At 33.7% G+C, this 25,576-nt stretch overlaps 2 protein-coding genes across 3 annotated transcripts; both read right to left on the bottom strand.

Annotated features, from left to right (window-relative positions):
- Nucleotides 1–360: 360 nt before the first annotated feature.
- LOC142637462 (ABC transporter B family member 9-like) lies at nt 361–9,125 on the bottom strand. The gene is made up of 12 exons (XM_075811734.1): nt 8,545–9,125; nt 5,828–5,882; nt 5,150–5,325; nt 4,596–4,817; nt 4,276–4,514; nt 3,537–4,062; nt 3,175–3,448; nt 2,449–3,091; nt 2,140–2,368; nt 1,796–2,062; nt 1,446–1,709; nt 361–1,164 (listed from the first exon to the last, which is right to left on the bottom strand). The coding sequence occupies exons 1-12, from the start codon at nt 8,812–8,814 to the stop codon at nt 517–519; spliced, it is 3,813 nt and encodes a 1,270-aa protein (XP_075667849.1). The 5' UTR covers nt 8,815–9,125; the 3' UTR covers nt 361–516.
- Nucleotides 9,126–20,073: 10,948 nt separating this feature from the next.
- On the bottom strand, nt 20,074–23,912 carry LOC142633939 (E3 ubiquitin-protein ligase AIRP2-like). Of its 2 annotated transcripts, XM_075808198.1 has the most exons (6): nt 23,787–23,912; nt 23,568–23,638; nt 22,555–22,717; nt 22,382–22,448; nt 21,840–22,071; nt 20,074–20,449 (listed from the first exon to the last, which is right to left on the bottom strand). In XM_075808198.1, the coding sequence occupies exons 3-6, from the start codon at nt 22,672–22,674 to the stop codon at nt 20,239–20,241; spliced, it is 630 nt and encodes a 209-aa protein (XP_075664313.1). In that variant the 5' UTR covers nt 22,675–22,717; nt 23,568–23,638; nt 23,787–23,912; the 3' UTR covers nt 20,074–20,238. The 2 variants fall into 2 exon arrangements, with proteins under 2 accessions (XP_075664313.1, XP_075664312.1); XM_075808197.1 differs by having other exon boundaries at nt 23,568–23,811.
- Nucleotides 23,913–25,576: the final 1,664 nt, after the last annotated feature.

Below are 25,576 nucleotides of genomic sequence, written 5' to 3'. Positions count from 1 at the left end.
TTTGACTTATTTCCAGTATTTTTTTAACTGGAGTCTTTTTTTGTTTTAATGAGATACTTCCACATCCCTGACTAACTAAATAAAATGTGGAGATTAAAACTCACTACTACTACTACTTGTCATTGTGTATTTAAAACAGTTAAAAATGTACTAGAAATAAGCAAAACCCATTAAATATAATCTTTCCTACATAAAAAAGGTGATAGAAGAGGTTATTAGTTAATGTTATTAATTATAATCTTTACTTCTTTATCTTATTTGATTAAGATCATCTCAACCCATATCTTATTTCCAATAAATTGGGTTGGATAATGTGGCAATGAAATCATCTAAGTAACAAACTGAATAAAAGAAAAATTATTGTACCATCACTGATAAATTTTTTTCTTTAAAAAAATAAAATAAAATCAAGGCATAAATAAAGCACATGGCATTTACGTGCTTCTGAATTACAATCCAGAGACGTGTAAACCGGAACTATTAATCAAAATGAGCTTATTATACTGCTGTTTTTCTTCACGTTGAAGAACTCATATGAAGTGCTACCAAAGAGGCATAGACCCCATCAGTGATCTTCATCAGAATTTCATGTCTTCCCTTCTCAACAATCACACCATTCTTCACCACCGCGATTGTATCAGCTCCTTTGATTGTGCTCAGGCGGTGAGCAACAACAACTGTTGTTCTATTTACCATCACTCTATCTAAAGCCTCCTGCACCACGCGTTCTGACTCTGCATCTAGTGCACTTGTGGCCTCATCGAGCAAAAGGATCTTCGGGTTCTTAAGTATAGCTCTTGCAATGGCTATTCGTTGTTTTTGGCCTCCGGATAGCTGTATTCCTCTTTCCCCTACAGAGGTGTCATAGCCATCAGGCAGTGAGGAAATGAAATTGTATGCATTTGCAGCTTTTGTGGCTGCGTCGATCTCTTCCTCTGTAGCATTCCCATCTTTGCCATATAATATGTTGGCACGGATGGATTCATTGAAGAGGACAGGTTCTTGACTAACCAATCCCATTTGTTGCCTCAACCAGCTTAGTCTGAACTTTCGGATATCAATTTCATCCAACAGTACACAACCTGAATCAGGATCATAGAATCTCTCTATGAGGCTGATTACTGTTGATTTTCCACTACCGCTCTCTCCAACCAAAGCAACAGTCTGCAAATAGAATTTCGAGTTAGGAAAAATTGATTCAATTTATATATTAAAAAAATATATTTATTTATAGTTGATACAAATATACAAATAGTACACAAGTGCATGCAGCCTTACATAAATGTCAAGTGGAAGATCATATAGGTTTAAGATTAATATGCAACATACAAACATCACAGATTGAAAATCTATGAAGTGGGGTTTTTGTTTTGGTACATCATCGGTTCAAATATTACAGAGGAAAAAAAGAAAAGAAAAGAAAAGAAATTTCAGTGGTAATATACCTTTCCAGAGGGGATTCTCAAGGACAAGTCTTTGAAAATTTGAACATCGGGACGTGTGGGATATTTAAAGTTAACATTTTTTAAGTCAATATTCCCAGTTACAGAGGGCAATGTGATTCCCTCATTGCTACTTGAATCTATGCTAGGCTTGCTGTCAAGAATTTCAAATATTGAAGCTGCTGAATCCTTGGCTTTGCCTGTGTCTGGAGCCAGAGCACTAGATTGTGAAACTCCAATTGCGGCCATTGTCAAAGCAAAGAAAACCTGCACAAATTCATTAGTTATATAGGCAGAATAAAACCACTCCTACATGGATATGAGGGGAGAGAAACAAACAACTCAGACTGTACCTTTAAAACTTCGCCAAATGTTGCATTTCCATGTTTCACAAGAACAGAACCGATGTAGAAACAAAATGCATTTGTGCAGTAGAGTGCAAAGAAAGAGAAGCCAAAACCTATTCCACTTATGAGCCCTAACCTAACTCCATGTTTTTTGGGGCCATCACATTTCTCTTGGTACAAATCCATCACCTTCTTTTCAGCACAAAATGACGCAACAGTCCTAATGCTGCCAACGGCATCATTTGCCACTTGACTCGCTTCTTCATACATCACCTGAAAATGGTTGCAACGTCATTGGTACATCTAACATATGCATATATAGAATGTGGACATTTGAAGAGAAACCTGACCTTGGCATCTGCACTGAACCCTGTCATAAATTTCATCTGAACGTATCCTTGCATAAACAAGATTGGCAACACAGCTAGAATTATCAAAGCCAATTTCCAATTAGCTGTAAATGCTATGAGTAGCCCAGCTATGATTGTCGATATATTCTGAACAACTAAGGCTAAGGCATCACCAACAAGACTCCGGACTGTGGAAGCATCAGTAGACAATCTTGCCCCAACCGCACCACTGATAAATGGAAAAAAGATTAAATGGTTAGAATGTGAAAAATATGGTAGCACATAAGAATTGCCACTTGTTCAACACACCTTGAATTTGCAGGATCATCAAACCAACTTATTTCTTGGTGCACGACCTTCTCAAATGTCAAGGATCGAATTCGTTCTATCAATCTTCCACCTGCTACTCCAAAGAAGTAATTTTGCACTGGAAGAACTGCCAGAGAAAGGCAACCCAAACCCACAAACACAAGTGCCCAAAATCGACAATCTTTTTGTAATTTTTCTTGAGGTTCATAGAACATTTTAATGGCTGATGACAGTAATAGGCCAAACATGGGGAAAATTACGCCATGTATGGCTGCAGCAATGGATCCTACTATCAACACTGGAAACTCAGGCTTGTTCAAATATGCCAATCGTTTCAGGGACACCTTTTTTCTTTCAAAACTCACATCCCCATTTTCTCGAGTCTCATAGGCACTAATTGCTCCAGGAATAACATAGCTAATTCTGAAAGAATGCCTGCTACCTGATGACCCTCTACTTAAGGATCTTCCCATAGAGAATCTCGGGCTGCCAGAACTAGCCATGGCCTTATCTATATCAGAAATTGTATCAGTCTTATCAAAGTCAGAGGTTCTGGTGTCTTCCACTTCATGAGCTCCTTCTTGCAGGCGAACTAGTTGGGAGTAAGCCCCTTCTGGATCTCTTATCAACTCCTCATGTGTTCCTAAAATTCAGATTTTTCATAACAATTAAAATTTGGTGTGAAAATTTGGAAATTTGGGAAGGAAATTGCAGGTTGAGTTTTACCTCTCTCTACAATTTTCCCTTCTTGCACCACAGCTATAATGTCAGCATTCCTAATAGTTGTCAGACGATGTGCAACAACCACAGTTGTTCGATTTGACATGATGTTTACTAATGCATCTTGAACTATGCGTTCAGACTCAGCATCCAGTGCGCTTGTTGCTTCATCAAGGAGGAGGATTTTTGGGTTCTTTAGAATGGCCCTTGCAATTGCAATTCTTTGCTTTTGTCCACCAGAGAGTTGAGTTCCATGCTCCCCCGCCATTGTATCAAGGCCCTGCAAATAAACGGATAGAATTGAGTCATATTCTTAGACTTCAATCTGTAAAATTCAGAAACACTAAAAATAAAAGGACTATGATTACGTTGGGTAGCTCGTCTATGAATTTTGCTGCATTAGCAAGCTCAATTGCTGTTCTGATCTCCTCTTGAGTCGCATTTTCCTTCCCGTATGCTATGTTTTCCTTTATGGTAGTCGCAAAAAGAATAGGTTCTTGACTAACCAAACCAATCTTCTCCCTTATCCATTTAAGCTGCAACTGCTTCAAATTTACACCATCTATAAGTACTTCACCAGCTTCAGGATCATAAAATCTTTCAACTAGGCTGATCACTGTAGACTTCCCACTTCCACTTTGCCCAACTAGAGCAGCAGTTGTGCCACTTGGAACATGCAATGAGAATCCGGAAAAGATCTGTACTTCTGGTCTTGCGGGGTATCTGAAGTACACATCTTTGAGTTCAATTTCACCTCTTATGTCCTCCAATATAAGCCCATTGGTGTCATAGGCATCAATATTGGGTTTTCGCTTGATTGTGTCAAACATTTTGAAAGCTGCAGCTTGCCCTGATGCAAATGCATTCATACTAGGGGATGTCTGGCCCAAAGACCTAGTCAAGGAGATCATAGACAAATATATAGGAATAAGTGAAATTAATAGCAAGATAATCAAATTGGACTGTCTAAATTAACAATGATATGTGTCATAAGTGTGCATGGAGAAAGATATAAACATTATACGTGATGGAGATGAAATATCATGCCAATTATTTTATTAATGTGCTTATCAAAAAATTATTTATCAAATGTGACACACTACTTACATTCCACCCATCATGATCGCCAAAATTATGTTGAAGACTTGTCCTCCATTGTATCCCTTTTCAATGATCAGTTTGGCTCCATACCATACAGCGAGTGCGTAACTGCAAAACATAATGAGTAAAAGTATACCTAGTCCTAGCCCTGAGGCCAGCCCTTGTTGAACTGTAGAAGCGTAGGCAATTCTTAGCTTCTTGTTGTACTTTTCTATTGCTCTCTTCTCCCCAGTGAAAGAAGCAACCTTTGCACAGTAAAAAATAGAATAAAAAAATTTGATATTTTGGAAAGGTGCTTATTGTAGATTGTTATATCGATTCCTTACTGTTCTTATGGCTCCAACTATTTGTTCTACTACGTTTCCAGCTTCTGCATAAGCAACTTGCCCACGGCTTGTCATTCTTGACAGCAGGATTGACATAACTCCACCAGCAAGGATAATAGCAGGTATACAAGAAAGCAAAACTAATGAAAGGAGCCATCCTCTAACAAAGGCAATCACAAATCCACCAACAAAAGTAGAAAAAAGTTGTATGAATTTTCCAACCTGTCAATAGACTAATTGTTAATTAAATCCTAGACCAATAATGAAGTTGAGATATAGTATAGAAAACCAAGGTTAAGTAAAAGCTGTATGCATGACATATTAGTGAAACTAACACATTTAGGAGAAGGTATCTCATGCGTAGGATAGATGCATCTTCCCTCTCACAACTTGTAGATCCATTATGGCTGTAGGGTTCACTCGGTGTAAGGGGGAGGATACATATATCTGGTGCATAAGATAATTATTGCAAATGTAGGCCTACAAATAAAGACTTCATCAAGGAAATAGTCCGTCATGCATGCAAGGGTTCTTCAAACAAGGAGGAGGTTTACCTTTTCACCCATGGCATCCTGAATGAGAATGGTATCCCCAGACATCCTCCCGATGACCTCTCCAGTAGATGTTTCAGTGTCAAAGAAGGCAATGTCTTGTCTTAGTATCGTTTTCAAGTACAAACTACGAATTCGGGTGGCCTGCCTTTCTCCCGTTACCATCCAACTTGCTACCTCTGCAACATATGGCACAAAGTGATCATTGATTAAGATGAATTCATCTAATTAATTATCACCAATTAAATCCAAGGGCTAAATCTAGATCAATGCTAGCCATTATTAAGAGATCCTTAGCCAACATGTGCTCCTATTACATAACAGCAACTTTTCAATATGAAGCACTTATATTCGAATTAGAAGCTTTTTATGCACATGATACTTGCTCTAGTGAAGTTCCTTATCAGGCACCAACCTTGACGATTCTTGTACCGATTGCATATTCTATTAGTTTGAAATGAAAGTAATCCATTTATCATGTACGCATATGTGCGTTAGTGTTTTGTCCACAAGGCCAGTTGACTCAATGAGCAATGACCATGTAAAAAAACAATCACAATTTAAGGCCAATACCAACCTAAGTGCACTGAAATCACACTCTTCATGCGTAAGCATAACAATATCACATAAGGAAAAAACATGCAGCAGTGCAAGAAACAATTAGCAACATTCTGCTCTTACGTAGAAATGAAGCGATTGCCGTACCAGCTGCTAAGTACAAAAAGTCTATTGCCACCTGAAAATCAAACAGGCACATATATACTAGTAAAGTCAACATATATTCCAAGTGCAAAACGTGGAAAAGTATGGTCCATCTTCATTCAGAAAAAAATTAAAAATTAAAAAAAATAAGAATATGGCTAATACTTTTCATAACCAAACCTTGGTTATTGCATTGTAACATCCCAAAACGGCCTTATGTCAGCTATTTAAAATGAAAGTTCAACAATCAGTCTTGGAAAAGGGACCATCGTCCCCAATAAGGGCAGATATTAATTATAAATAAAAGTGATGATTTTTGCTCCCTAGTACATTTCTTCTGCAGTATCTCAATTTGGTACCCCCCCCCCCCCCCCCCCCACCCCTCCCCCCCAAAAAAAAGGATAAAACCCATGTCATGTGTAGGGGTGGCAAAATTTGACACGACCCGCGAACTCGACACGACACAACACGAAATTAGCAAGTTATGGGTTGAGACTTAACGGGTTCGTGTCATATTTGGGTTGACACGACTAACCCGTTTAATAAATGGGTTGGGTTAGTGTTGAACACATAGAACCCGTTTGACCCTTCTGACCCGTTTAATTAAATGATATTTTACCAATATACCCTTCAAACTCTAGGTATATAAACTTATTAGTTGTTGTGATTTATTTTCTTTGACATATTGTGATTGATTATTTGTGATATTGGGATATACTTTAATTTTGAATGATTATTTGTGATGCAATTACTCGTTAGTTCTGAATTTTATATTAAAAATATTTATTTGTTTGTTTTTTCATTAATTTTTATTTTTCATTTTGATAAAATCTGATAAACAGGTCGACACGACTGACCCGTTTAATAAATGGGTCGTGTTAGGGTTGAGAAATCTTGACCCGTTTAATAAACATGTCGGGTTAGTGTTGACCTATGTAGTCGAATACTCATGACTTGACACGACACGAACCCGACACGCGAACACGAATTGCCACCCCTAGTCATGTGTACCAACACATGGCAGTACACATCTTGAAATCTCCATTTAAAAAAATAATAATAATAAATGAATCTAGAGCTATCCTAATTGCACCCTAATTTATTATTCATCATTATTAATTATGATCCAAACTCATTAAAAGTTATACAGCTTGTCATCGAAGCTACAATAATTTGCATTTACTTAATTCTTGGAGCATTACACAACACCAAGGTTGTTAAAATTGGAATCTTAGGTAGGATCGGTTAGAGGGTCTTGTATTTACTTAATTTTTGAAGCATTAGTGCATTACACAACACCAAGGTTGTTAAAGCCAGAATCTTAGGTAGGATCGGTTAGAGTCTTGTAGATTCAATCGTATCATCAAATCAAGCATCATAAGATTTTACTAGGTAGCAAAGTCATCAATATAATAAACCCTCAAATCACATTAAAATACCTCAATACTGGTGAAAGTTTGAGCACCAAAGAAGTGTTGTACCATCAAAAAGAGAAAAAATTGAGTACCAAACTTAAACATACAAGCCCCTTCCATCCCTACGATAGATATTACTGTAATACAATACTAATTCAGTCATTTCATAAAATATACAGTAAAGGAATATATTTTAGTCAGTCATTAATTCTAGATTAGCAAAATATCTCAGCTAGATAGCAACCTTAAGGGTCTGTCCGTTTGGGTGGAAAACATGGAGAATGAAAAATAGAGAAGAGAAAATAGTGTTTTTCACTGTTCGTTTGGGGAAGAAAAATATCTCAGCTAGATAGCAACCTTAAGGGTCCATCTATTTGGGTGGAAAACAGGGAGAATGGAAAATAGTATTTTTCACTGTTCGTTTGGGGAAGAAAAATAAGAATGAGAGAAAATCCGAGAGAAAATTTTTTCTTCGGGCCCACATTTTTTTTTCCTTTCAAATAAGAAGGAAATCTAGAGAGAAAAGTGCTATATATGATAGCACTTTTACAAAAATGCCCTCTTTTCACCTATTTTTTTTCAACCTTTTTTTTTTTTTTTTCAACGTGACCTGACGTTATTTATTTTTTCTTTTTTTTTTCCCACAACGTGACTTGACCTTCTTTTTTTTCTTTTTTCTTTTTTTTTTTCACAACGACCTGATGTTCACTTTTTTTTTTTTTCAACATGACCCTATTCCACGTTGTCTTCTTCTTTTTTGCATTATAATAATAAAAATAATAATATAAATTTATATATATGATGTGATAAATTTTATATTAGATAATGATTACAAATAAATTTATTTCTTACATATTATGTAACAAGGATATAATAGTCAATTTATATAAATTACATTTTTCATCCTTCCCTTTTTCTCTCCAACCAAATAAAAGAGTTTTCCACCCTCTCACTTTTCCCACCCTCTCACTTTTCTATCTCTCCAACTAAACATACAAGAGGGAAAACTAAATATTTTCCATCCTCCCACAATTTTTTATTTTCCCACTTTTTCACTTCTCCAACCGAACCGACCCTAAAAGTCAATTTTATGCTCTTTGGTAAAAAAAAAAAATTTAGTTTCAACTTTCAAGTTCAGCATGTGAGTTTATCCTCCTTTAATTTTAAGCCCAGTTAGAGTGACCAATAAAATAAAAAATAAAAATCTAGTGACCATGCGTGGAAGCCAAGAAACAAAAAAGACCTACAACTACAAGACATTGCAAAAAGAGAAATGCGTACCTTAGAAACTTGTTTAACGACATTGGATTGGTCACTGGAGCCAAACGAGTTGATCAGCTGCCCAAAGATGAGTGTCATGAGCGGCTGTGATAGCCCATTGGCAATGGCTCCTATGGTGCCCAAAATCATCAAGATCACGTCGAGCCGGTCCGCAAAAGAGAACAGTTTATGGAATGGAACCCTCTGGTTCTCAACTTTCACAGCCGTGGCTACTACATCTCCTTCTCCTCCTCCTCCTCCTCTTCCATCATCATCACCTCCTTCTTTCATCTTCTCCTTTTCTTTTCTCTCTTTGGTTCAAAGGTATAGTGAAACAAAGAAACCTATATATAAGATTTTGTTTTTGTTACTTCGCGTGTAACGTTACATAGTGAAAAGGGTCACGTTAATGTAACGAGAGAAAAGAAAAAGAAAAATCTAAACTAAAACGAAACATAGGAAACATGAAACGTGCCCTTTTTTGTTGCCACAGAGAGAGAGCTCTTCTGTTTTGCTTCAAAACCAAGAAAAAACAAAACAAAAATAAGAGAGTGATGAGAGAGAGAGTAAGAGTGACGTAGCAAAAAAGGAATGGCAGAGATTGAGAAGGAGATGAATACGGAAGCAAAAAAAGTGGGGGCTTTGAACTTTGAAAACGATACATGTTGGTGAACTTGTATGCTAGATGTATGTGTGTTGATATTTAGTGTTTGGTGGCTTATAGGGATGTTTGTTTTCAATCTGTACGTCCATTAACCCTTCCTACCACCGATCTAACGATGGATTTTACTTCCACGGAGTTCGAAGTATACACTGATTCTTTCTTTTCACATTGATGATGATATTTTGAATGGACCTATACTTAGTGAAAATTGAAAACGTTATAACAAAATAATTTTTAAAGGAGAAATTACATTTTGCTCATATGTAGTTTGTTTAAAAAAATATTTTGTCTACTTGTAGTTTAAAAATTGGCAATTTACCTACATGAGATTAGCTCTGTTTGTCTTCTATTACCCACGTTTGTTATAAACATGGGTAAATTTGTATTTTTGTCACTCTTTTATGTCTCTCTCCTCTCAAAACATTAAAAAAACTAAAAAATCAAGGGAAAAAAAAATCTAAAAGCTAGGTTTTGTAAAAATTAAAACCTAACTTTTACATCTTTTCATGTATCAACTTTTAATTTTTCTATTTTAACACATTAAAAATTGAAATTATGCATTTTTATGGTGATGTTTTCCGGTTCCCAAAGTACAAATCCTTATCTGATACTGCCCTTGGTTCTGGCAGCCAATTGTTCACTCTGTAAGGATCTTTTTATTTATTTTTTATATTTTGTTTAGATTCATGAAGCTTAGTTTATCACATCACTGTCCTAAATGCCTTCTTCATTCTTTGTTTGTATTTCTAGCACTGTCTTCATTTTTATGCTTACGTTGGTTGGTTTATTTTATCCATACAACCGAGGAGCTTTGTTTACTGCACTGGTAGTTATATATGCACTCATGTCTGGGATTGCAGGATACACATCATTCTCTTTTTATTGTCAACTTGAAGGAAAGAATTGGGTTAGTCTAGATGAATTCTTTCTGTGAATTTAGTTTAGGCTGTGGTGCTTCTTAGAGTAAGACCTAGTGAACTTAATTGATTTTTTTTCCATTCTTTGGTTGAGGTGAAGAAACACATAATTTCAATTTTTAATGTGTTAAAATAGAAGATCTAAAAGTTGATTCATGAAAAGATGTAAAAGTTAAGTTTTAATTTTTACAAAACCTAGTTTTTAGATCTTCTTTTCCCTTGATTTTTATTTTTTATTTTTTTATGTTTTGAGAGGAGGGAGACATAAAATGGTAATAAAAATACAAATATACTCCTGTTTTTAACAGAGGTGGGTAATGGAAGATAAACGGAGCTAACCACAGGCGGGTAAGGTGCCAATTTTTAAACCATAGGTAGGCAAATTGTTTTTCGTGCAAATCACAGGTGGGCAAAGTGTAATTTCCCCATTTTTAAATATGTGAATAGTGCCATGGGACCTATTTTTAATGAAAGTTTTGATGAAAAAAAAAGTTTGTAGGTCTCGTGAACTGTGCACAAGACCCACTAGAAGTGTGTTTCAGTGCTGAAATGCACTTAAAAAAAAAAAAGAAAAAAAAGAGAGAGAAACGCTAGACACAAGACGCTCCCTATAAACGCAATCCAAACGCATACTTACTTTAATACTTACTTTCATAAAAGTATTTATAAAAAATATAACTTGGATTGCATCCTCTTATACCCTCCAATAATATTGTCACATAGATGATAGAATTTAAATCATTGGACATAGAGATTAAATTCAATCACAAGTCTCTATTTATTATACCCTCCTCTCCTCCAATAATATTGTGGCACATAGATGATAGAATTTTGTAAAAAAAAAAAAAAAATAGAAGCTAATATATGCACAATTTCACACTCTTTGAAATTCTAAGTCAATCCCAAGAAGTTGGTTAACTGGTTCCTAAGACGTCATGATATCTATGAGATTCTAAATTAGAAACTTCTTGCCTCATCTTGGGGCTACCCCCATGCGATTCCTTCCTATAATAACTTGGTGTGTGTGAGACGGGAGCACTGCAAAAACACTGATTCTAATAAAATTAGAAAATTTTAAAATCCCATTTTCAAAGGGCAGTGTACTATCAAATTTTCTAATTTTTTCTTTGTTTCACGGCTGTTTAACATTTGAGCACTTAATCACCGTACACCCTTTGTGCGATAGTCACTCCATAAATATAAGTGCTTATGAAGTGTAAGGGATAAGGGTTGGGATTCAAGTCTATAGGAGGGGGCTTCACACACATATACACTTAGATTAAGTTAGAGTAGAATTTCTATTTTGTAGTTAAAAAAAAAAAACATTTGAGTACAAGACAACATTAGGGAACGCCGTGGAAAAACAATTCCAGAATTTGCTAACTTATCTATATTTAGTTATATATAAGCTCACTCATTAAGTAATACTTCTGTTGCAACGTACCTTGCTACTTATCAGTTTATTATGTTTCACAAATCACAACTTGTCATATACTTAATTTGTTTCCTTTTTTTTTTTGGAGAAAAATTTGTTTCCATTTTAAACCTTGGTTATTCTATAAGAAAAATTAAACAAATAAATGGTAAGTTATGATTGGTGGAACATAAAGGATAAAGCAGAAAAAAAAAAAAGAGTAGTACAGAGGATTTATATTCCTGAGTTTTAGAAAAAAAAAATTTATTTAACTAGTCACTAATTCGTGCGATGCACAGGATAAAAAAAAATTTATATAATCATTTCTAGTATAAACATATAACAACAATAACAAATTGGAAATCCAACCCATTAACAGCTTGCAATCAATACAAACCAAACCAACTAACTTGAGTATAAAGAAGAAGATTTGGAAGCTTCTTTCATTTTTATTTTTTTTTCAAGCTAGAAAAGAGCATCTGTTCTTGAAAATATTTGCAAAATTCTCTCTGAAATTTTCCACTTAATAACCTATTTGAAACTACTTACATAAGTGGGATTCAAAAGATATATTTGAAAAGAATCTCCATTCATCCTCAAATAAGTGAGATACAAACCAAGTAATCACACACTTTAGCACCCAAGTGGCATCATAGCAAGGCTCATGTATAATAGTCACTGTTGTATTTCATGGCTGCATTCTTGCTAATAATGGGAATTACCTATATAAAACTTGAAAATGGTCAAATGACAATATGAAAAACATTTCATAAATAACTTATTGATGACAGGTACAAAAAGGGGAATTCTATAAAGTCATCAATGGAATTAGAGTTAGCATCTCATTACAAATGAAACATGGTTATCCCATAGTGCTCTATATTAATACTAAAAGTAAAATTTCAATTGTTCTCTTTCTCTAAAACACTATCAAAACTATAAGTAGTTTACCTTGGTTTATTCAAATAGAAATTACTTGAAGAAACAACTAATTTAAATCATTATCTGAAAGATGAGTGACATAAAATCTTAATAAGTCACAAAGATGAAGTTCCTCAAATATGTTTTAGCATCAAGGTCCAAGTTCAGCTCTACATATAGCAAGCAAAGTATCTCACAACCTTTCTCCTTTGAAATACACAGACCAATTAATCACTGTAGTTGAAAGCACAATGTTTGAAAGAATCTGCCAATTATCTTAGTCACTTACAATTTCATCCACCTCCCTAGATCACTAAACAATACATCTACCTACCTTAACTTCAATCTTAAATACAAAGACAAAGCCAAAATGTCTCATAAGAAAATGCATACAATAAGAAGCCTTAAAGCCAGTAATATCCTCTAAATTAGAAAATAAATAAATACATTGAATATTCTTTAAAGAATATTGTATGCATTTTCTAATGGTTTGAATATTCTTTAAGAACTAATGGTATAAATAAGAACATTGCATATTCTTTAAAGAATATTCCTAGTCCATTAGCAACATAAAACTATTGAAGCTGTTATTAATAAATAATTTTTTTTAAACTATTGAATGTGTCAAAAAAATTATCCCTGCATGTTAATACAATTTTATACCATTAGTAGAAATTAGGCTTATCCATGGGTCAATTCGGGTCGAGTTTGTGCCCAACTCAGAATCGACCCAACCACGTCAGGTCTCCAACATCCAGACCCACTGCCGACCGTTAGATGAGTCGGTTCGAGCAACTCGGACATCGAGTATGGATCGGTTGGTGGTAAGTTGGACTCGGGGAAGGCGAAACTAGGCGAAATCAGGCTGGAACTGTCCGAAATCTGCTAGATCTAGCCGAAACATGGCCGGATCGAGCAAGATTTCTAAACCTACTCACTAAACCTTAAAATCTCGACGAGTTCTCGAAGAGATCTTGCCGGATCTCAACGAATATGTCGATAAATGATCGAAAACCCACATACCTGAGAAAATCGGTGGGTGTTTCTAATATATAGGCGGTCGGATCGGTTGGAATCGGATTTTGAAGAGCAAACCCGTCAACCGACCCACCGATCTCAGTTTCTAGAGGTTGAAACCCGCTGCCTACTGTCACCGGTGTCGAGTCGGCCGATTTTTTGTACAGATCAGACAGTTCGCCTCGGGTTGGTCGAGTATAGGCTCTGGTGGACAACCCTAGTAGAAGTCATGCTAAGACTTATTATTCAAGGTTATATTAATTCTTTATCCAAGCTTGATAAAATTTAACTCAACAACTATAGCCTATATATCACATAAAAATTTAATCTGCAATTTTAAAGTTCATTAACCGAATCTAACAATAAAAGCAAACAAAAAACTTAAGATCTACTACATTTGTAATTTATTAATAATTTAAAAACATCTTAGAGAACGAAAAAAAGTTTAATTTGGTTTAGATTTCTGTGTAGGTCACTAGTATTTGTTTTTGTAATTCGCGGCAAAACAAAGCCAAGGAAATTAAAACTATTCTAAGCCTGAACAAAAAGTAGTCAAATCTCAGAGAGAGAGAGAGAGAGAGAGAGAGTGTAGTCAAGAAACCTCAAAGAATAGTGTTATTTCATTCATAATTTGAGTAAGAATCTCTTTTCAATAAAAACATATGTTAGAGTATTTTTATTTCAAATGGTAAATAAGGTATTAAAAAAATGTATACACACACACACACACACACACATATATATAGTAAGTGTATACTATTACTATGTTGCAACATGTTGTTTAAGTGACAGTCTAATGATAATGGCATCATTTGTAGTGTTTTTAAATATATATGATTTGAACCCTACCTATCATTCTCTCACTATCTACCTATTTTAGGGGGGGAGGGAGAGAGGGAGGGCGGATTTTGTTGCAACATAGTGATGCTTTCAATAGTTGAAGGAAAGGGATTTAAACACGAAACATCCCTATTAAAACATTAGGAGGTACCGATTGAATTATAGAGCTCTTGACATTACAATATAGTAACGTGTAACATTTTGATTGTGAAATTCATCATCATCATTTGGAAGAGAAGGAAGGGGAAGGTGGGTTGGTTTATAGGAGTTCTCTTTAAGAATTTTTTTATAGGGTAAGCATTGACCTAATTACTCAAAGATTGTACTTCTCCTAACTAATTAAAATATCTTAAAATTGCATGAATTCCATATAATTAGGCTGAGATCACTATGCGTCAGGTTTATTATCTCTATATATTAAGAAGATATAGAAAGTTAGTTATGATTTCAAAAAATCTCAAAATACCCCTAATCTAATTAGATAGTCATTGTTTTTAAAAAATAAAAACAAAGGGTTAAAATTGTAATTCAACAAAATTCAAAAACAAAAAAACTACCCGATAAATTTTTTTTCTAAAAATGAGCACACTTTCTATTAGAATATATTTCATGCATGTTTAATACATTTTTTTTCTTAAAAACTAGCATACACTAAACCTAGCTGTTTACTTATTTTCAAATCTCAAATTTTAGTTTCTTAAAAATTCATTCTTGTGTAATCTCACTAAAATTAAATAAATTTAAATTGAAAAATTACATTAAACTCAAAATAATAGAAAATGAGTCTCATTGCACGTGTGGAGTGCATGCAATAAGGCTAGTTATTATTAATAGTTTCATTCTACAAAATAAAATAGCTATGTTTACAATAAGTTAAATTGAAAATTTTCTTTTTGACATTCATCTTTTTTTTTTTCCTTCAAGAACTTCAATAAAAATATAGGAAATTAATAAGTGTTTTTTTTCCTCATGTTATTGTAATTCTTACACAATGAAGGTAGGTTTTTACACCAAACTCTTTACCAAACATTTAATCCCTTTCGGGTGGGGACAATTCTTCATCAACATTCAACCCCATTAATTAATGATAATAGTTTTATCTATATATATAATTGACGCGATTTGACATGTTTTAGTCAAATAGGAAATGAGTGCTTTAAGCGTATATAAGTGTGGTCCAAATGATGATAATTTCTTTTGATGGGATTGCTTGAATTTTCCGCTGCGCATTAATTCCTTGCCTCTAAAAGTCTTGTGTATACAACTTCTGTTTAATACTTTTACAATTAAATCTTTGCAACGTGGTCTAAATTCAACCTCTTATTCCTAGCACTCACCCGGCTGGTCAGTACTAGTTAACATATATTCGAATTATATATATATATATATATATATATATAATTTTCTATACATACTTTATTTATAATTTTTTTATAGAAGGATTTAATTTTTTTATAGAAGGATTTAATTTTTTTAATTTAAACTCTATTATTTTCCTCCAAAACATTCGTCTATCTTTCAGACTTCAGTACTCTCTTGCCTTCGTCCCTCCATTTTTTTGGTATTTTTATATCATCAATACCGAAATCACCTCATTATAGTTAACAATATACTGCTATTTTTGTCTCAAGACATCAATAATTTTTCTCTATCTTGTACCGTTAAAATTTGCGAAGAACTCAAAATTACACATCAATAAATGTAGCCTAATTAATCACACTGAGAAACTAAAACTCATAATTGACAATCTTTACAAAAGCTACAACATTCCATTTTTGGTTTGAAAGGTTCTCTTAAATCCTAATCAGGCCATTACACATCATGTCTATGTTGGTTTGGAATGCACTTATAAACTAGCTTATTATTTATTTTTTCTATTATTTACAAGTTTCACGTGAGTTACCTACTTAATGTTTTGTATCTATAATATATTTAGTAAAAAATTAAATAAGTTGTTTTCAAATGAACATTCAATAACTCTGTCACACTCCCATCTGATCTATGGAGTATCTAGGGCAGGAGTTGAATACCCTCAATTACACTAGAGGGGAGGGGGATCCATGTTCTTCAATGGTGTGTTGGCATAACATCATCATAGCTCGGTTAAACATAAAAATTAACAATTAAAAAGAAATTAGGGGGAAAAAAAGCCCATTTCATTATCTTTGGAAAAAAATTAATGGCACATTTTTCTAACCTAATATACAAAGTTACAAACATAACTAAAAAGGAGAAAAAGAAATGCGATCCTAGGTAAAAAGTGGACTTACGGATTTAATCCCTTTCGAGTATTAAGGAAGAAGTTATTGGCTGGTGAGTGGTGAGACAGAAAGAATGTGACCAGGTAACCATAATACCATGATTTCATTTGCGACCAAAAATAATAAATTAATAAATAAATCCCTCACTAATAGCAAGAAAAAGAAGGTTTGAAAGAAGGATAAAATGGGAATTTTTGTAAGTTTTAAATGGAAGGGTCAAATGATAATTTTTTCACTTAGAAAATGAGGGTAAAAAAGGCTTTTACCAGGCATAATTGCAGTTTATTTTGTAAAGGGAGTTTATTTTGTAAAATTTTAAAAATGAGAGAGGTCAGTGTAATTTCGATAAACTTAAAAGAGAGGTCATTGCAATTTTTTCATTAAATTATCATACAAATATATTGTGACACATGACAAAAAAATGGAAGAATTTCGTAAAGGGTCTATCAAACAGTTGAGTAACAAGAAGAAACACATACCTATCACGTGGTAATTAAGTAACGGCTAGAAAAGCAGTTATAACAATTTAAAAATTGAAGGTTTTAATTCACTCAACTGATAAAATTTCTTGTCCTTGAATATGATATCCCACCACATTGTTGTTTTTTGCTAAGTAATTGTGAGAAGGAAAGAAGAGGAGAATGAAGTCCATAAGTGAACCTTTTGTTTTTTTTGAGGTAAAAGGCAGAAATTTTATTGATGAAAAGAAATACAAATATGTAACAACCATAAGTGAACTTCTAATAAGAGCTAAATTTTACACATCCACTTCAATCAATTAAAACTTGTGTAAATTTGGATTGTTGCAATAGTAAGTCAGTAACCGTGTGTACAAGGTTGATGTTTACATGCAAATCTATTTTTTAATACTTCTTTGTTAATATACAAAATGAGAGAGAGAGAGAGAGAGAGAGAGAGAGAGAGAGATAAATAATTGATAAATAATTTTTTATAAATGTAGTATAAAATAAATAAGCTGATGTTGGTGTTTTTGAAAAATAGTTGTGTAAAATAGAAAAAGTGAGCTCTTATACTAAAATAAATATGAATTTTTCTACTAGCGGATACCAATGCTAAACCCACTCCACTCTAACAAATATATATATATATATATATATATATATATATATAATATTTTAATTTTTCCTCCTTGGTTAAAGATGATAATTGGATCCTGTGAATTTGTGATGTTAGGCAAAACAAAAAGAAAGGAAGGAGAAAAACTGTAATGAATAATACTCCAATTTTTGAAATGACAATTAAAAAAATATATATGTATTTTTCATTTTTAACATAATTGCAATGAATGAATCATACGCATACTAAAAACCCCATTACTTTCTTTGTTGGTTGGTTGGTTGGTATTTCTTTCTTCTTCTTCTTCTTCTTCTTCTTCTTCTTTTTGGGTTCCCTTTAGTATTTCTACTACATTTTGAATTTATCAGCAACCAACTAGAGTCTGTAATTAAATTACAAGAGATGAAGCTAATTACAATCCCAGTCTAGACCCAAGTAGAAGCAAACATGTAATGATGTAAATGAAGCCCATGCAGTTAAAGAAAAAGGTATAGTAGGTAGCAGCTTGATTGCCTCAGATGCAAAGCACATGAATACAATCACCAGATCATCACCATCCAAACCTCCAACCCCCTCAAATCTCTATCCATGTAGATGCACGTGCACCCTTAGCTAACAATGTTTTTTCTTCATTTGTTCAGCGTAACCATATATCTGAATTTAATTTAGAAATCTAATATATTACATCTAAATAAAATAAAGATACGACTAGGCTGACTTAATAATCAAGTTGTTTATGGGCTAGATATTGGGCTTTATTTTAAACCCATCCTGTATTTTGGGTTGGGGAGATTTGCCAAGCCCACTCACCCGTCACAAAGAGGTGCAAGTATAATGGCTGAAGCTCTCAAATTTACTGGACCCGAGACTCAAGAAGAGTTGAAGTTTTAGAGCGGTGGTAGCAATGCCCTGTAACTAGTATTGTGAAGCTCTTTTTGAGTGTTAATGAGAGAGTTTGTTGGTTTTGCATTTGGTGCTTTCAGTCTATGGGGCATATTGCTGTTCACTTTGTGACATGGCCAATATTTGCCTATTCATTCCAACAGAATACATGGCACCCACACATGCAATGGTAGAAGCTTTGTTTGAGATTAATGGGACATAAGTGAGAGAGTCAATACAAACTTAATAAGTTGTAAATTCATCATTATGAGGATCAGAAAATTAACCATCAGAACGTTCAAAGTTGACATAAATTGGAAACCAGCTTTTGTCAACAGTTGAATTGGGATTGGGAGCAAGGAAACGGAGAAGGCCAACACAGTTTGCCTGTCTAAGCAGCAAGGCTACATTATTAGAAGTTTAAAAACAAATGGGAGGAGAAACAAGCATCATTCAGAGAGAGTGATGATCATATGCATATGCATATTGAGTTTTTACTTTATAAAATCCTCCAGCTAGAAGTACATAGCTGCAACCAACATCATTACACATAGATTGCTAATTTACATAAGTAATTATACCAAGCCAATCACAGCTACAGTTCCTCTGCTGGAATCAGTAACAGAGTAAACTGCAGAAGACCATCAAGAGAAACTACCCTGTTTGGTATGGCAACTCAAACACATGTTTTCAGTTTTTAAACATTATACGTATTCTCACACATTTTTTTACCCACACATATTTTCACACATGTTTTCAAACAACAAAACACATGTTTTTAAGTGCCTGTACCAAACACCCCCAAAAACTACAAACTAGAACATTCTATCAAGAAATAAATTGACAATATGAGATGAAACTCTAGCTGCAACAATTATTAAATCCTGAGGCTACAAATGAAGCCACTAAACATCCCAGGGATTGGGAGGGCACAGAGATACCACTTGTGCCAAATACTAAAGGCAGTTACTTTCAGAATAAACTAGCTTCCTACATGTGCTGCGCAAGTACAAGATGCTCTTTTTCATTTTTAAAGAAGCGGACAAATATGAGAGAGAGACCACAAGAAATTTTCCCATTATATATGATGGTATGAATAAAGAGTCAATGCACAAGATGGAATAGATTCAATAGAATACTATAACAATTGTTCAGCTGTGCATTGCAATTTGCAAGTATAAATCAAATTTTACATTTCATGCAAGGCAGGTAACACTTGAAAATGTGTGAACTAGAACATGCCCAACATGTTCATATTTTAACAAGGCATCCTTGTTCTGTAATAGTATAGGCCTGCACTAACTAAAGAGCACTCAGAGTCACTTTAAAAAGAAAGATTTGTAAAACCAATAGTATCCTAGTAAAAGGAATTACTCTGGTTGTTTCATCAGCAGCATTTGGTAATAATGCATTTATCAAATTCCAAGAAATAAACTAAAAATCACGGACATTGCTTTGGCTATGCTGATGATCTTCTCACTCTAATGCAAGAAATCACATCAGAGATAGCCTAAACCTCTTGCACCATCATCGAATGAAGACAGTAAAACAATATCATACTAGAAGGAAGTGCATTGCAATATTAATAATTGGATCACTTACAAAGCATATACATTATTCTTTTAAAACATGGAGTAAAATTTTCCACATGAAAACCTCAGCAGACTATGTGCAGCCAGTGCTTGGCATTTTCCTCTCTGTACATTCTTCTTGCCTATCAGATTAAAATAAGTATTCATAGTACATAAAAAATACAGCATCTGGGATATCCTTAGGCAGGCTGTTTATAAAAAGATAGAAGCGCAATATATCATCCCTCAAGACAGTTTGAGTGTCTAACACATCATTACTGCATGTCAGAACCCATAAGTCCCCTGAGTTCACTTTCTTTAAAGTTCCCCGGCAGAATGGGCAAGACTCTGACCTGGTGTTCCTGTGAAATATAGAAGGTAAGGAAAGGTGTCAACTCTTAAGAGTTCAGACTTACAGCTTCTTCTCCATCACAAATTCACAGTTAATAGCAAATAAAGACAGAAAAGGAAATTTTACTTGGGGGCAGGATTATAGCATCAAGGCATAATTAAACCATATTCATCAGAGTTGACGAGGCCACACCATTTTTTTGTATATAATGGTTAAGCTATATTGTAATTTAGACCATTCAATAGGTTAAGAATCTCTTTTGCACTAAATAATTGGGTGAAAAATATCAATTCCATGCTCATTTTTACAAGATAATGATGATTATTCTTCTCGGCTCATAATTGCAAATACAATATATTTACTGTACAAATATAAGCAAATATATAAATCATTTTACTTAATTGATTCAAGCAAAATTTGAAAATTTTCTACCCTTATTGTTTTACAGTTTTGTTTGAATGGCTTAGATCAATAAATAATTGAATATTATACACAAAAACAGATGGCCACATCAACTTGACAGAGCCCCATTGCACTGCCCTGTTCTAGTTTCTCCATGTGTGTGTGCTCACATGTATGTGTAAGGCATACACTTACATTTTAACATCCACGCACAAATGCTCATGTATGTGTTTGCTTGTAAAGTGTTAGTGGAACTCCCTACTTTCTAAGAAAGAAATAAACTAACACCACATAGGACGTTATTGATTCAATTCCTCTTTTGGACTTTTTATCATTATAAGTTTTAATAAAATACCATCCTTTCATGTAAGATTGCATAAAACTTCATTAAATATCATCATACAATATTAAAGACTTTGATGACTTAACTTTATTCATTTAAATAAAAAAATTTGATTGTGAATTGGACATTTGTGTTGTCTTTGTAATGCACTTATACCTTTTAACCTTTATGCCCATTTTATGAGATAATATTTATTTTCTATAAAATTCTAGCAGGTTGAATATTTGAATCTAAAGAGAATCGGACATTATTTTTCGTCATTGACGGGGGAGCTCATAATTTTTCGGGGTCAAAACATAAGAAATTAATTTTTTTTAATTAAATTTATATAAGGGATGCATTAATTATTCAAAAGTTTGGGGGAACCATAGCTCATTCACCCTTCCACCTAGTTCAAACCCTATTAGAGATCATTGCGTCTGTTTGAAGAAAAAAAAAAAAAAAACCCTACATATTTGTTGGGGCCAGTTACTTTTTTTTTGGGGGGGGGGGGGAGGAGAGAGGAGGAGGGGGTAAATTCCTAAAAAGGCTTAAAATTTTAACATATACTATAAAAATTTCCTAAAATTTTGGGGGGCCATGGCTCCATCACCCTAATAGGCTAATATGTGGTTGTGTCCCTGAGTGCAAAGGAAGAAAACAAGATAGGAATTACCAGTCCCGGTAGCAATTGATGCACATGGCATGACAGCAGTTTGGCAAAACCATTTTGGTGCAAGGCTCCAAGCAGATCCCACACTCATCTTCTCTATCCAAGTCCACATCTGAAAGCTTCTTATCCTCTAATTTCTTTCTGACTACCATCTCTAAGCCATTGACTTCCTCTTGAGTAGTTTCCAATTCATCAGGGTCACCATTGAGACGCTGAAGAGATGGTAATATAACAGCTGCAGTTTAAGGTTCAAGGGAAATATGTTTAGTGAAGGGAAAAAAAAAAGTGCATGAATGGTATACCGTATATCATTCTAGCCGAAATTTCACATTATTTAAAATTTGAAAGAATACATGTAATTTTTAGAACAAATTGCAGTCATAGCAGGCTCACAGACTCATTGAGAATTAAACATTACTTCTCAAAATCCTAAAATGAAAATACTAATTTATTGACAAATACACTCATTTTGTAAATTATTCATATCTCTGTATGACATCCAACAGCCCTCTAGTACAATAAAGAATTTAAGAAGGAATACATACAATAGAAGTCTCTAATGGTAGCTTTCCTTCCGCATGAGGAGATATTTGACCTCCCATCTGAGTAAACCTAAGTAAAAAAGAAATTAAGAAACATAATTTAAGTTCAATAAAATGGGAACCATCGAATATTCTGATTTGCATAGTAATGCATAAGTGCAGAAGCAGAAACCAACCTTAAATACAACTATGTGAAAAAGGTTTAAATAACTTGAAAGTAGACATGTACATGAGCAATCAATCCATTGAAGAAAAAACAGTAAAATAGGCGCCAAGTGATTGTAAACCAATTTCATTTGAAAACACGCACCACCCTTGCCTCTTGGAATGGAAGCTGCCCTGCATACAAATTTAAATTCAAACCAATCAAAGGTTGTTTCATTTTACAAACCATATCTTGGCCGGTCTAATAATTCGGTGACCATGCCAGGGATCAACAGCTCGGTTGCAATAAAATAAAATAAAATAACTCTGCACAATATCAAGAGAAAAATAAGAACAATATCTCTACATGATTTGATTTTTAAATTGATAGGATACCCTTGGACAGTTGAAATGGGTCTAGGCTATATACTCAAGACTCAAATATTAATATTGTGCCACTGACATTGCAGATATTCTGCAAAGCCCAACTTTTGATTACATAAACCACTCATTCGAGACCATTAACAACTGAAGTTATGATAAATCACAGTCAATCAACAGTTTCATTCACTGAATAAACAGCAGAGTTGAAGTCTAGCTTGAAAGCATGCCAATTACTCGAAATAGCATTAAAATCCTATAAATTGAGGTATACACAACTCTAACTGGTCAATATCAGTATAAATAAAATGCCTGAAAATTTGACTTTTTAATATAAAAATCCAACCTTTTAAAGGAAAAACCAAAATTGAGAAAAAAGAAAAAAAGAAGGCAAACATAAAAAAATAGTCACGCAACCCTTCTGGGTTTTCCAATAATATAACAGTTTCAGCACCAAAAAAAGTGAAGCAGAATCACATTGCAAAAAAATATCAAAAACCACAAGTACAAGTTCACCAAAAGTCAAAGATACCAGAAGCCTATTACTAAATTTCAAACAAAACCCAGTTATATTCGCAAATCAAATAAGACCCAATTTTACAATTCAGCCCAAATACCAATTTAAGAAGAACAAAATACAGAGAGAGAGAGAGAGAGAGCTTACAGTGCATTGGCGTGCTGAATATCAGCCTGAAGATTCTCGAGTGACTCTTGGTAAAGAGGACCAGCAACAAGCTGCGGATAAGAATCCAACATTTCTGTCACTTAGATTACAGTTCTTCCTATAAAGTGTGGAATTTATAAAAATCAAAAAACTACACACACAGAGACAGAGATGATCACAAATAAAGAAACCCAGAAGAGGTTTATTTATACACACAACCTTGGACAATTTACTGGGGTGTTTGAATTTGAACAAAGAATGGTCTTTGCAGTCTAGAAGAAGAAAAAAAAAAACAGATATATAGAGAGAAGGAGACTCTGGAGAGACAGAGGGGTTGGTCTCTCCGTCTATGTGACCATATTGTTGGAATTTTTATTTTTATTTTTATTTTTACTCAATGAGTCATTATTGTCATTATCCAATGAAAGTTTCTTTTTCTTTTTCTTTTCTTTTGAAACTTTCCAATTTTGACTGCTTTCAATGCTTTTGGTTGTGGCATTAAATGATTAATTATAGTGACCTGTGATTATGTTGAGTAGGTGCATCTGCTTCTTATTTAAACCTGCATTTGGTTTGGTCAGAGGAAAATGAGCAAATCAAGAAAGATTTTAGAAAAGTGCTTTGTACGTCACATTTTCATAAATACTTCTATAGTAAATGGCTGATGATAAGTTTTTATTAGTTATAATTTAAATTTATTATTTAAATTAAATTTTTTGTCTATTTAGTTAATAACAAAGTTTTTTTGTGAAATGTTGGAGGCCAAACATAGCATTTTTCAAGGTATTAATAATATATGTCTAAATCCTATAAATAAAAAATAATAATAGAAGAGAATAAGACCGCTTGTTTGCCAGCCTAAGCTGGATTTGACTGGCTATTGGCATTTCGTTTAGGCCGAGTTAGAAGTGATTCATAATAATGCTAAATGCTGAGTCTTTTTTTTTTTTGGCTGAATATAATACTGAGTCATTGGCTATTTGGATATTATTGCTTAAGCCGTTCATTACAAGTCATTCTATCCAATACTAGATGATATATATTATATACAGTTCGTGAATTTTTATTAAAAAAATAAAAGATAACAGTTTGTGCAATATTTTTGTTTTTTTTGGGCAAACTTTTGGGCTTTTAAAAAAAAAAAAACAAAGAACAAAAGCTCGCATTTTAATTTGGTTATTCTAACATGATTATAAAAAAAATTAGCCTCTAAGCATGCGCTGAGGCTCTTCTATTTTTTGGATAATGGTTAATTTAGAGAATTTATTATAATTTGAGATTACTACATTTTCGAATCACAAAAAAAAAACCTAGGGCTATGATAAAAAAATTATTTCACCACACATAATGTTCATCACACCCTTAGGTTTTTTTTGTGATTCGAAAATGTAGTAATCTCAAATTATAATAAATACTCTAAATTAACCTTTATCTAAAAAATAGAAGAGCTTCTGAGCACGCACGTGAATGCATGCTTAGAGGCTAATATTTCGTAATTATTATCCATTTTTGCCAATTTTGTTTATATAGTAATCAATAGGGGTGGCAATTCGTGTTCACGTGTCGGGTTCGTATCGTGTCAATTCATACATATTTGACTATATGGGTCAACACTAACCCGACATGTTTATTAAACAGGTCAAGATTCCTCAACCCTAACACAACCCATTTATTAAACGGGTCAGTCGTGTCGACCTGTTTATCTGATTTTATCAAAATGAAGAAAAACATTTATAGAAAAACAAGCAAATAAATATTTTAAATATAAAATTTAGAACTAATGAGTAATTATATCACAAATAATCATTCAAAACTAAAACATATCTCAATATCATAAATAACCAATCACAATACATCAAAGAAAATAAACTACAACAACTAATAAGCTTATATATCTATAGTTTGAATGGTATATTGGTAAAATTTCATTTAATTAAATGGGTCAGACGGGTCAAACGGGTTCCATAGGTTGAACCCTAACCCAACCCGTTTATCAAACGGGTTCGTCG

Source organism: Castanea sativa, chromosome 5 (assembly GCF_040712315.1).
Source record: "Castanea sativa cultivar Marrone di Chiusa Pesio chromosome 5, ASM4071231v1".
Classification (NCBI taxonomy): Eukaryota; Viridiplantae; Streptophyta; class Magnoliopsida; order Fagales; family Fagaceae; genus Castanea; species Castanea sativa.
Note: the sequence above shows the minus strand (reverse complement) of the source record. Positions and strands in the feature narration are given on the sequence as shown.

What these genes read in the sequence shown, in the direction of transcription:
- LOC142633939 (XM_075808197.1), bottom strand. Translation starts at nt 23,659, where the DNA reads ATGTTGGATTCTTATCCGCAGCTTGTTGCTGGTCCTCTTTACCAAGAG. An exon ending in ATTCAGCACGCCAATGCACT is followed by an intron (nt 22,718 to 23,567) that starts GTAAGCTCTCTC and finishes ATTTGTATGCAG; the next exon opens with GGCAGCTTCCATTCCAAGAG. An exon ending in TTCACATAGTTGTATTTAAG is followed by an intron (nt 22,449 to 22,554) that starts GTTGGTTTCTGC and finishes TTTTTTACTTAG; the next exon opens with GTTTACTCAGATGGGAGGTC.
- LOC142637462 (XM_075811734.1), bottom strand. Translation starts at nt 8,814, where the DNA reads ATGAAAGAAGGAGGTGATGATGATGGAAGAGGAGGAGGAGGAGGAGAA. An exon ending in GATGATCCTGCAAATTCAAG is followed by an intron (nt 2,369 to 2,448) that starts GTGTGTTGAACA and finishes TCCATTTATCAG; the next exon opens with TGGTGCGGTTGGGGCAAGAT. An exon ending in GGTTCAGTGCAGATGCCAAG is followed by an intron (nt 2,063 to 2,139) that starts GTCAGGTTTCTC and finishes AACCATTTTCAG; the next exon opens with GTGATGTATGAAGAAGCGAG.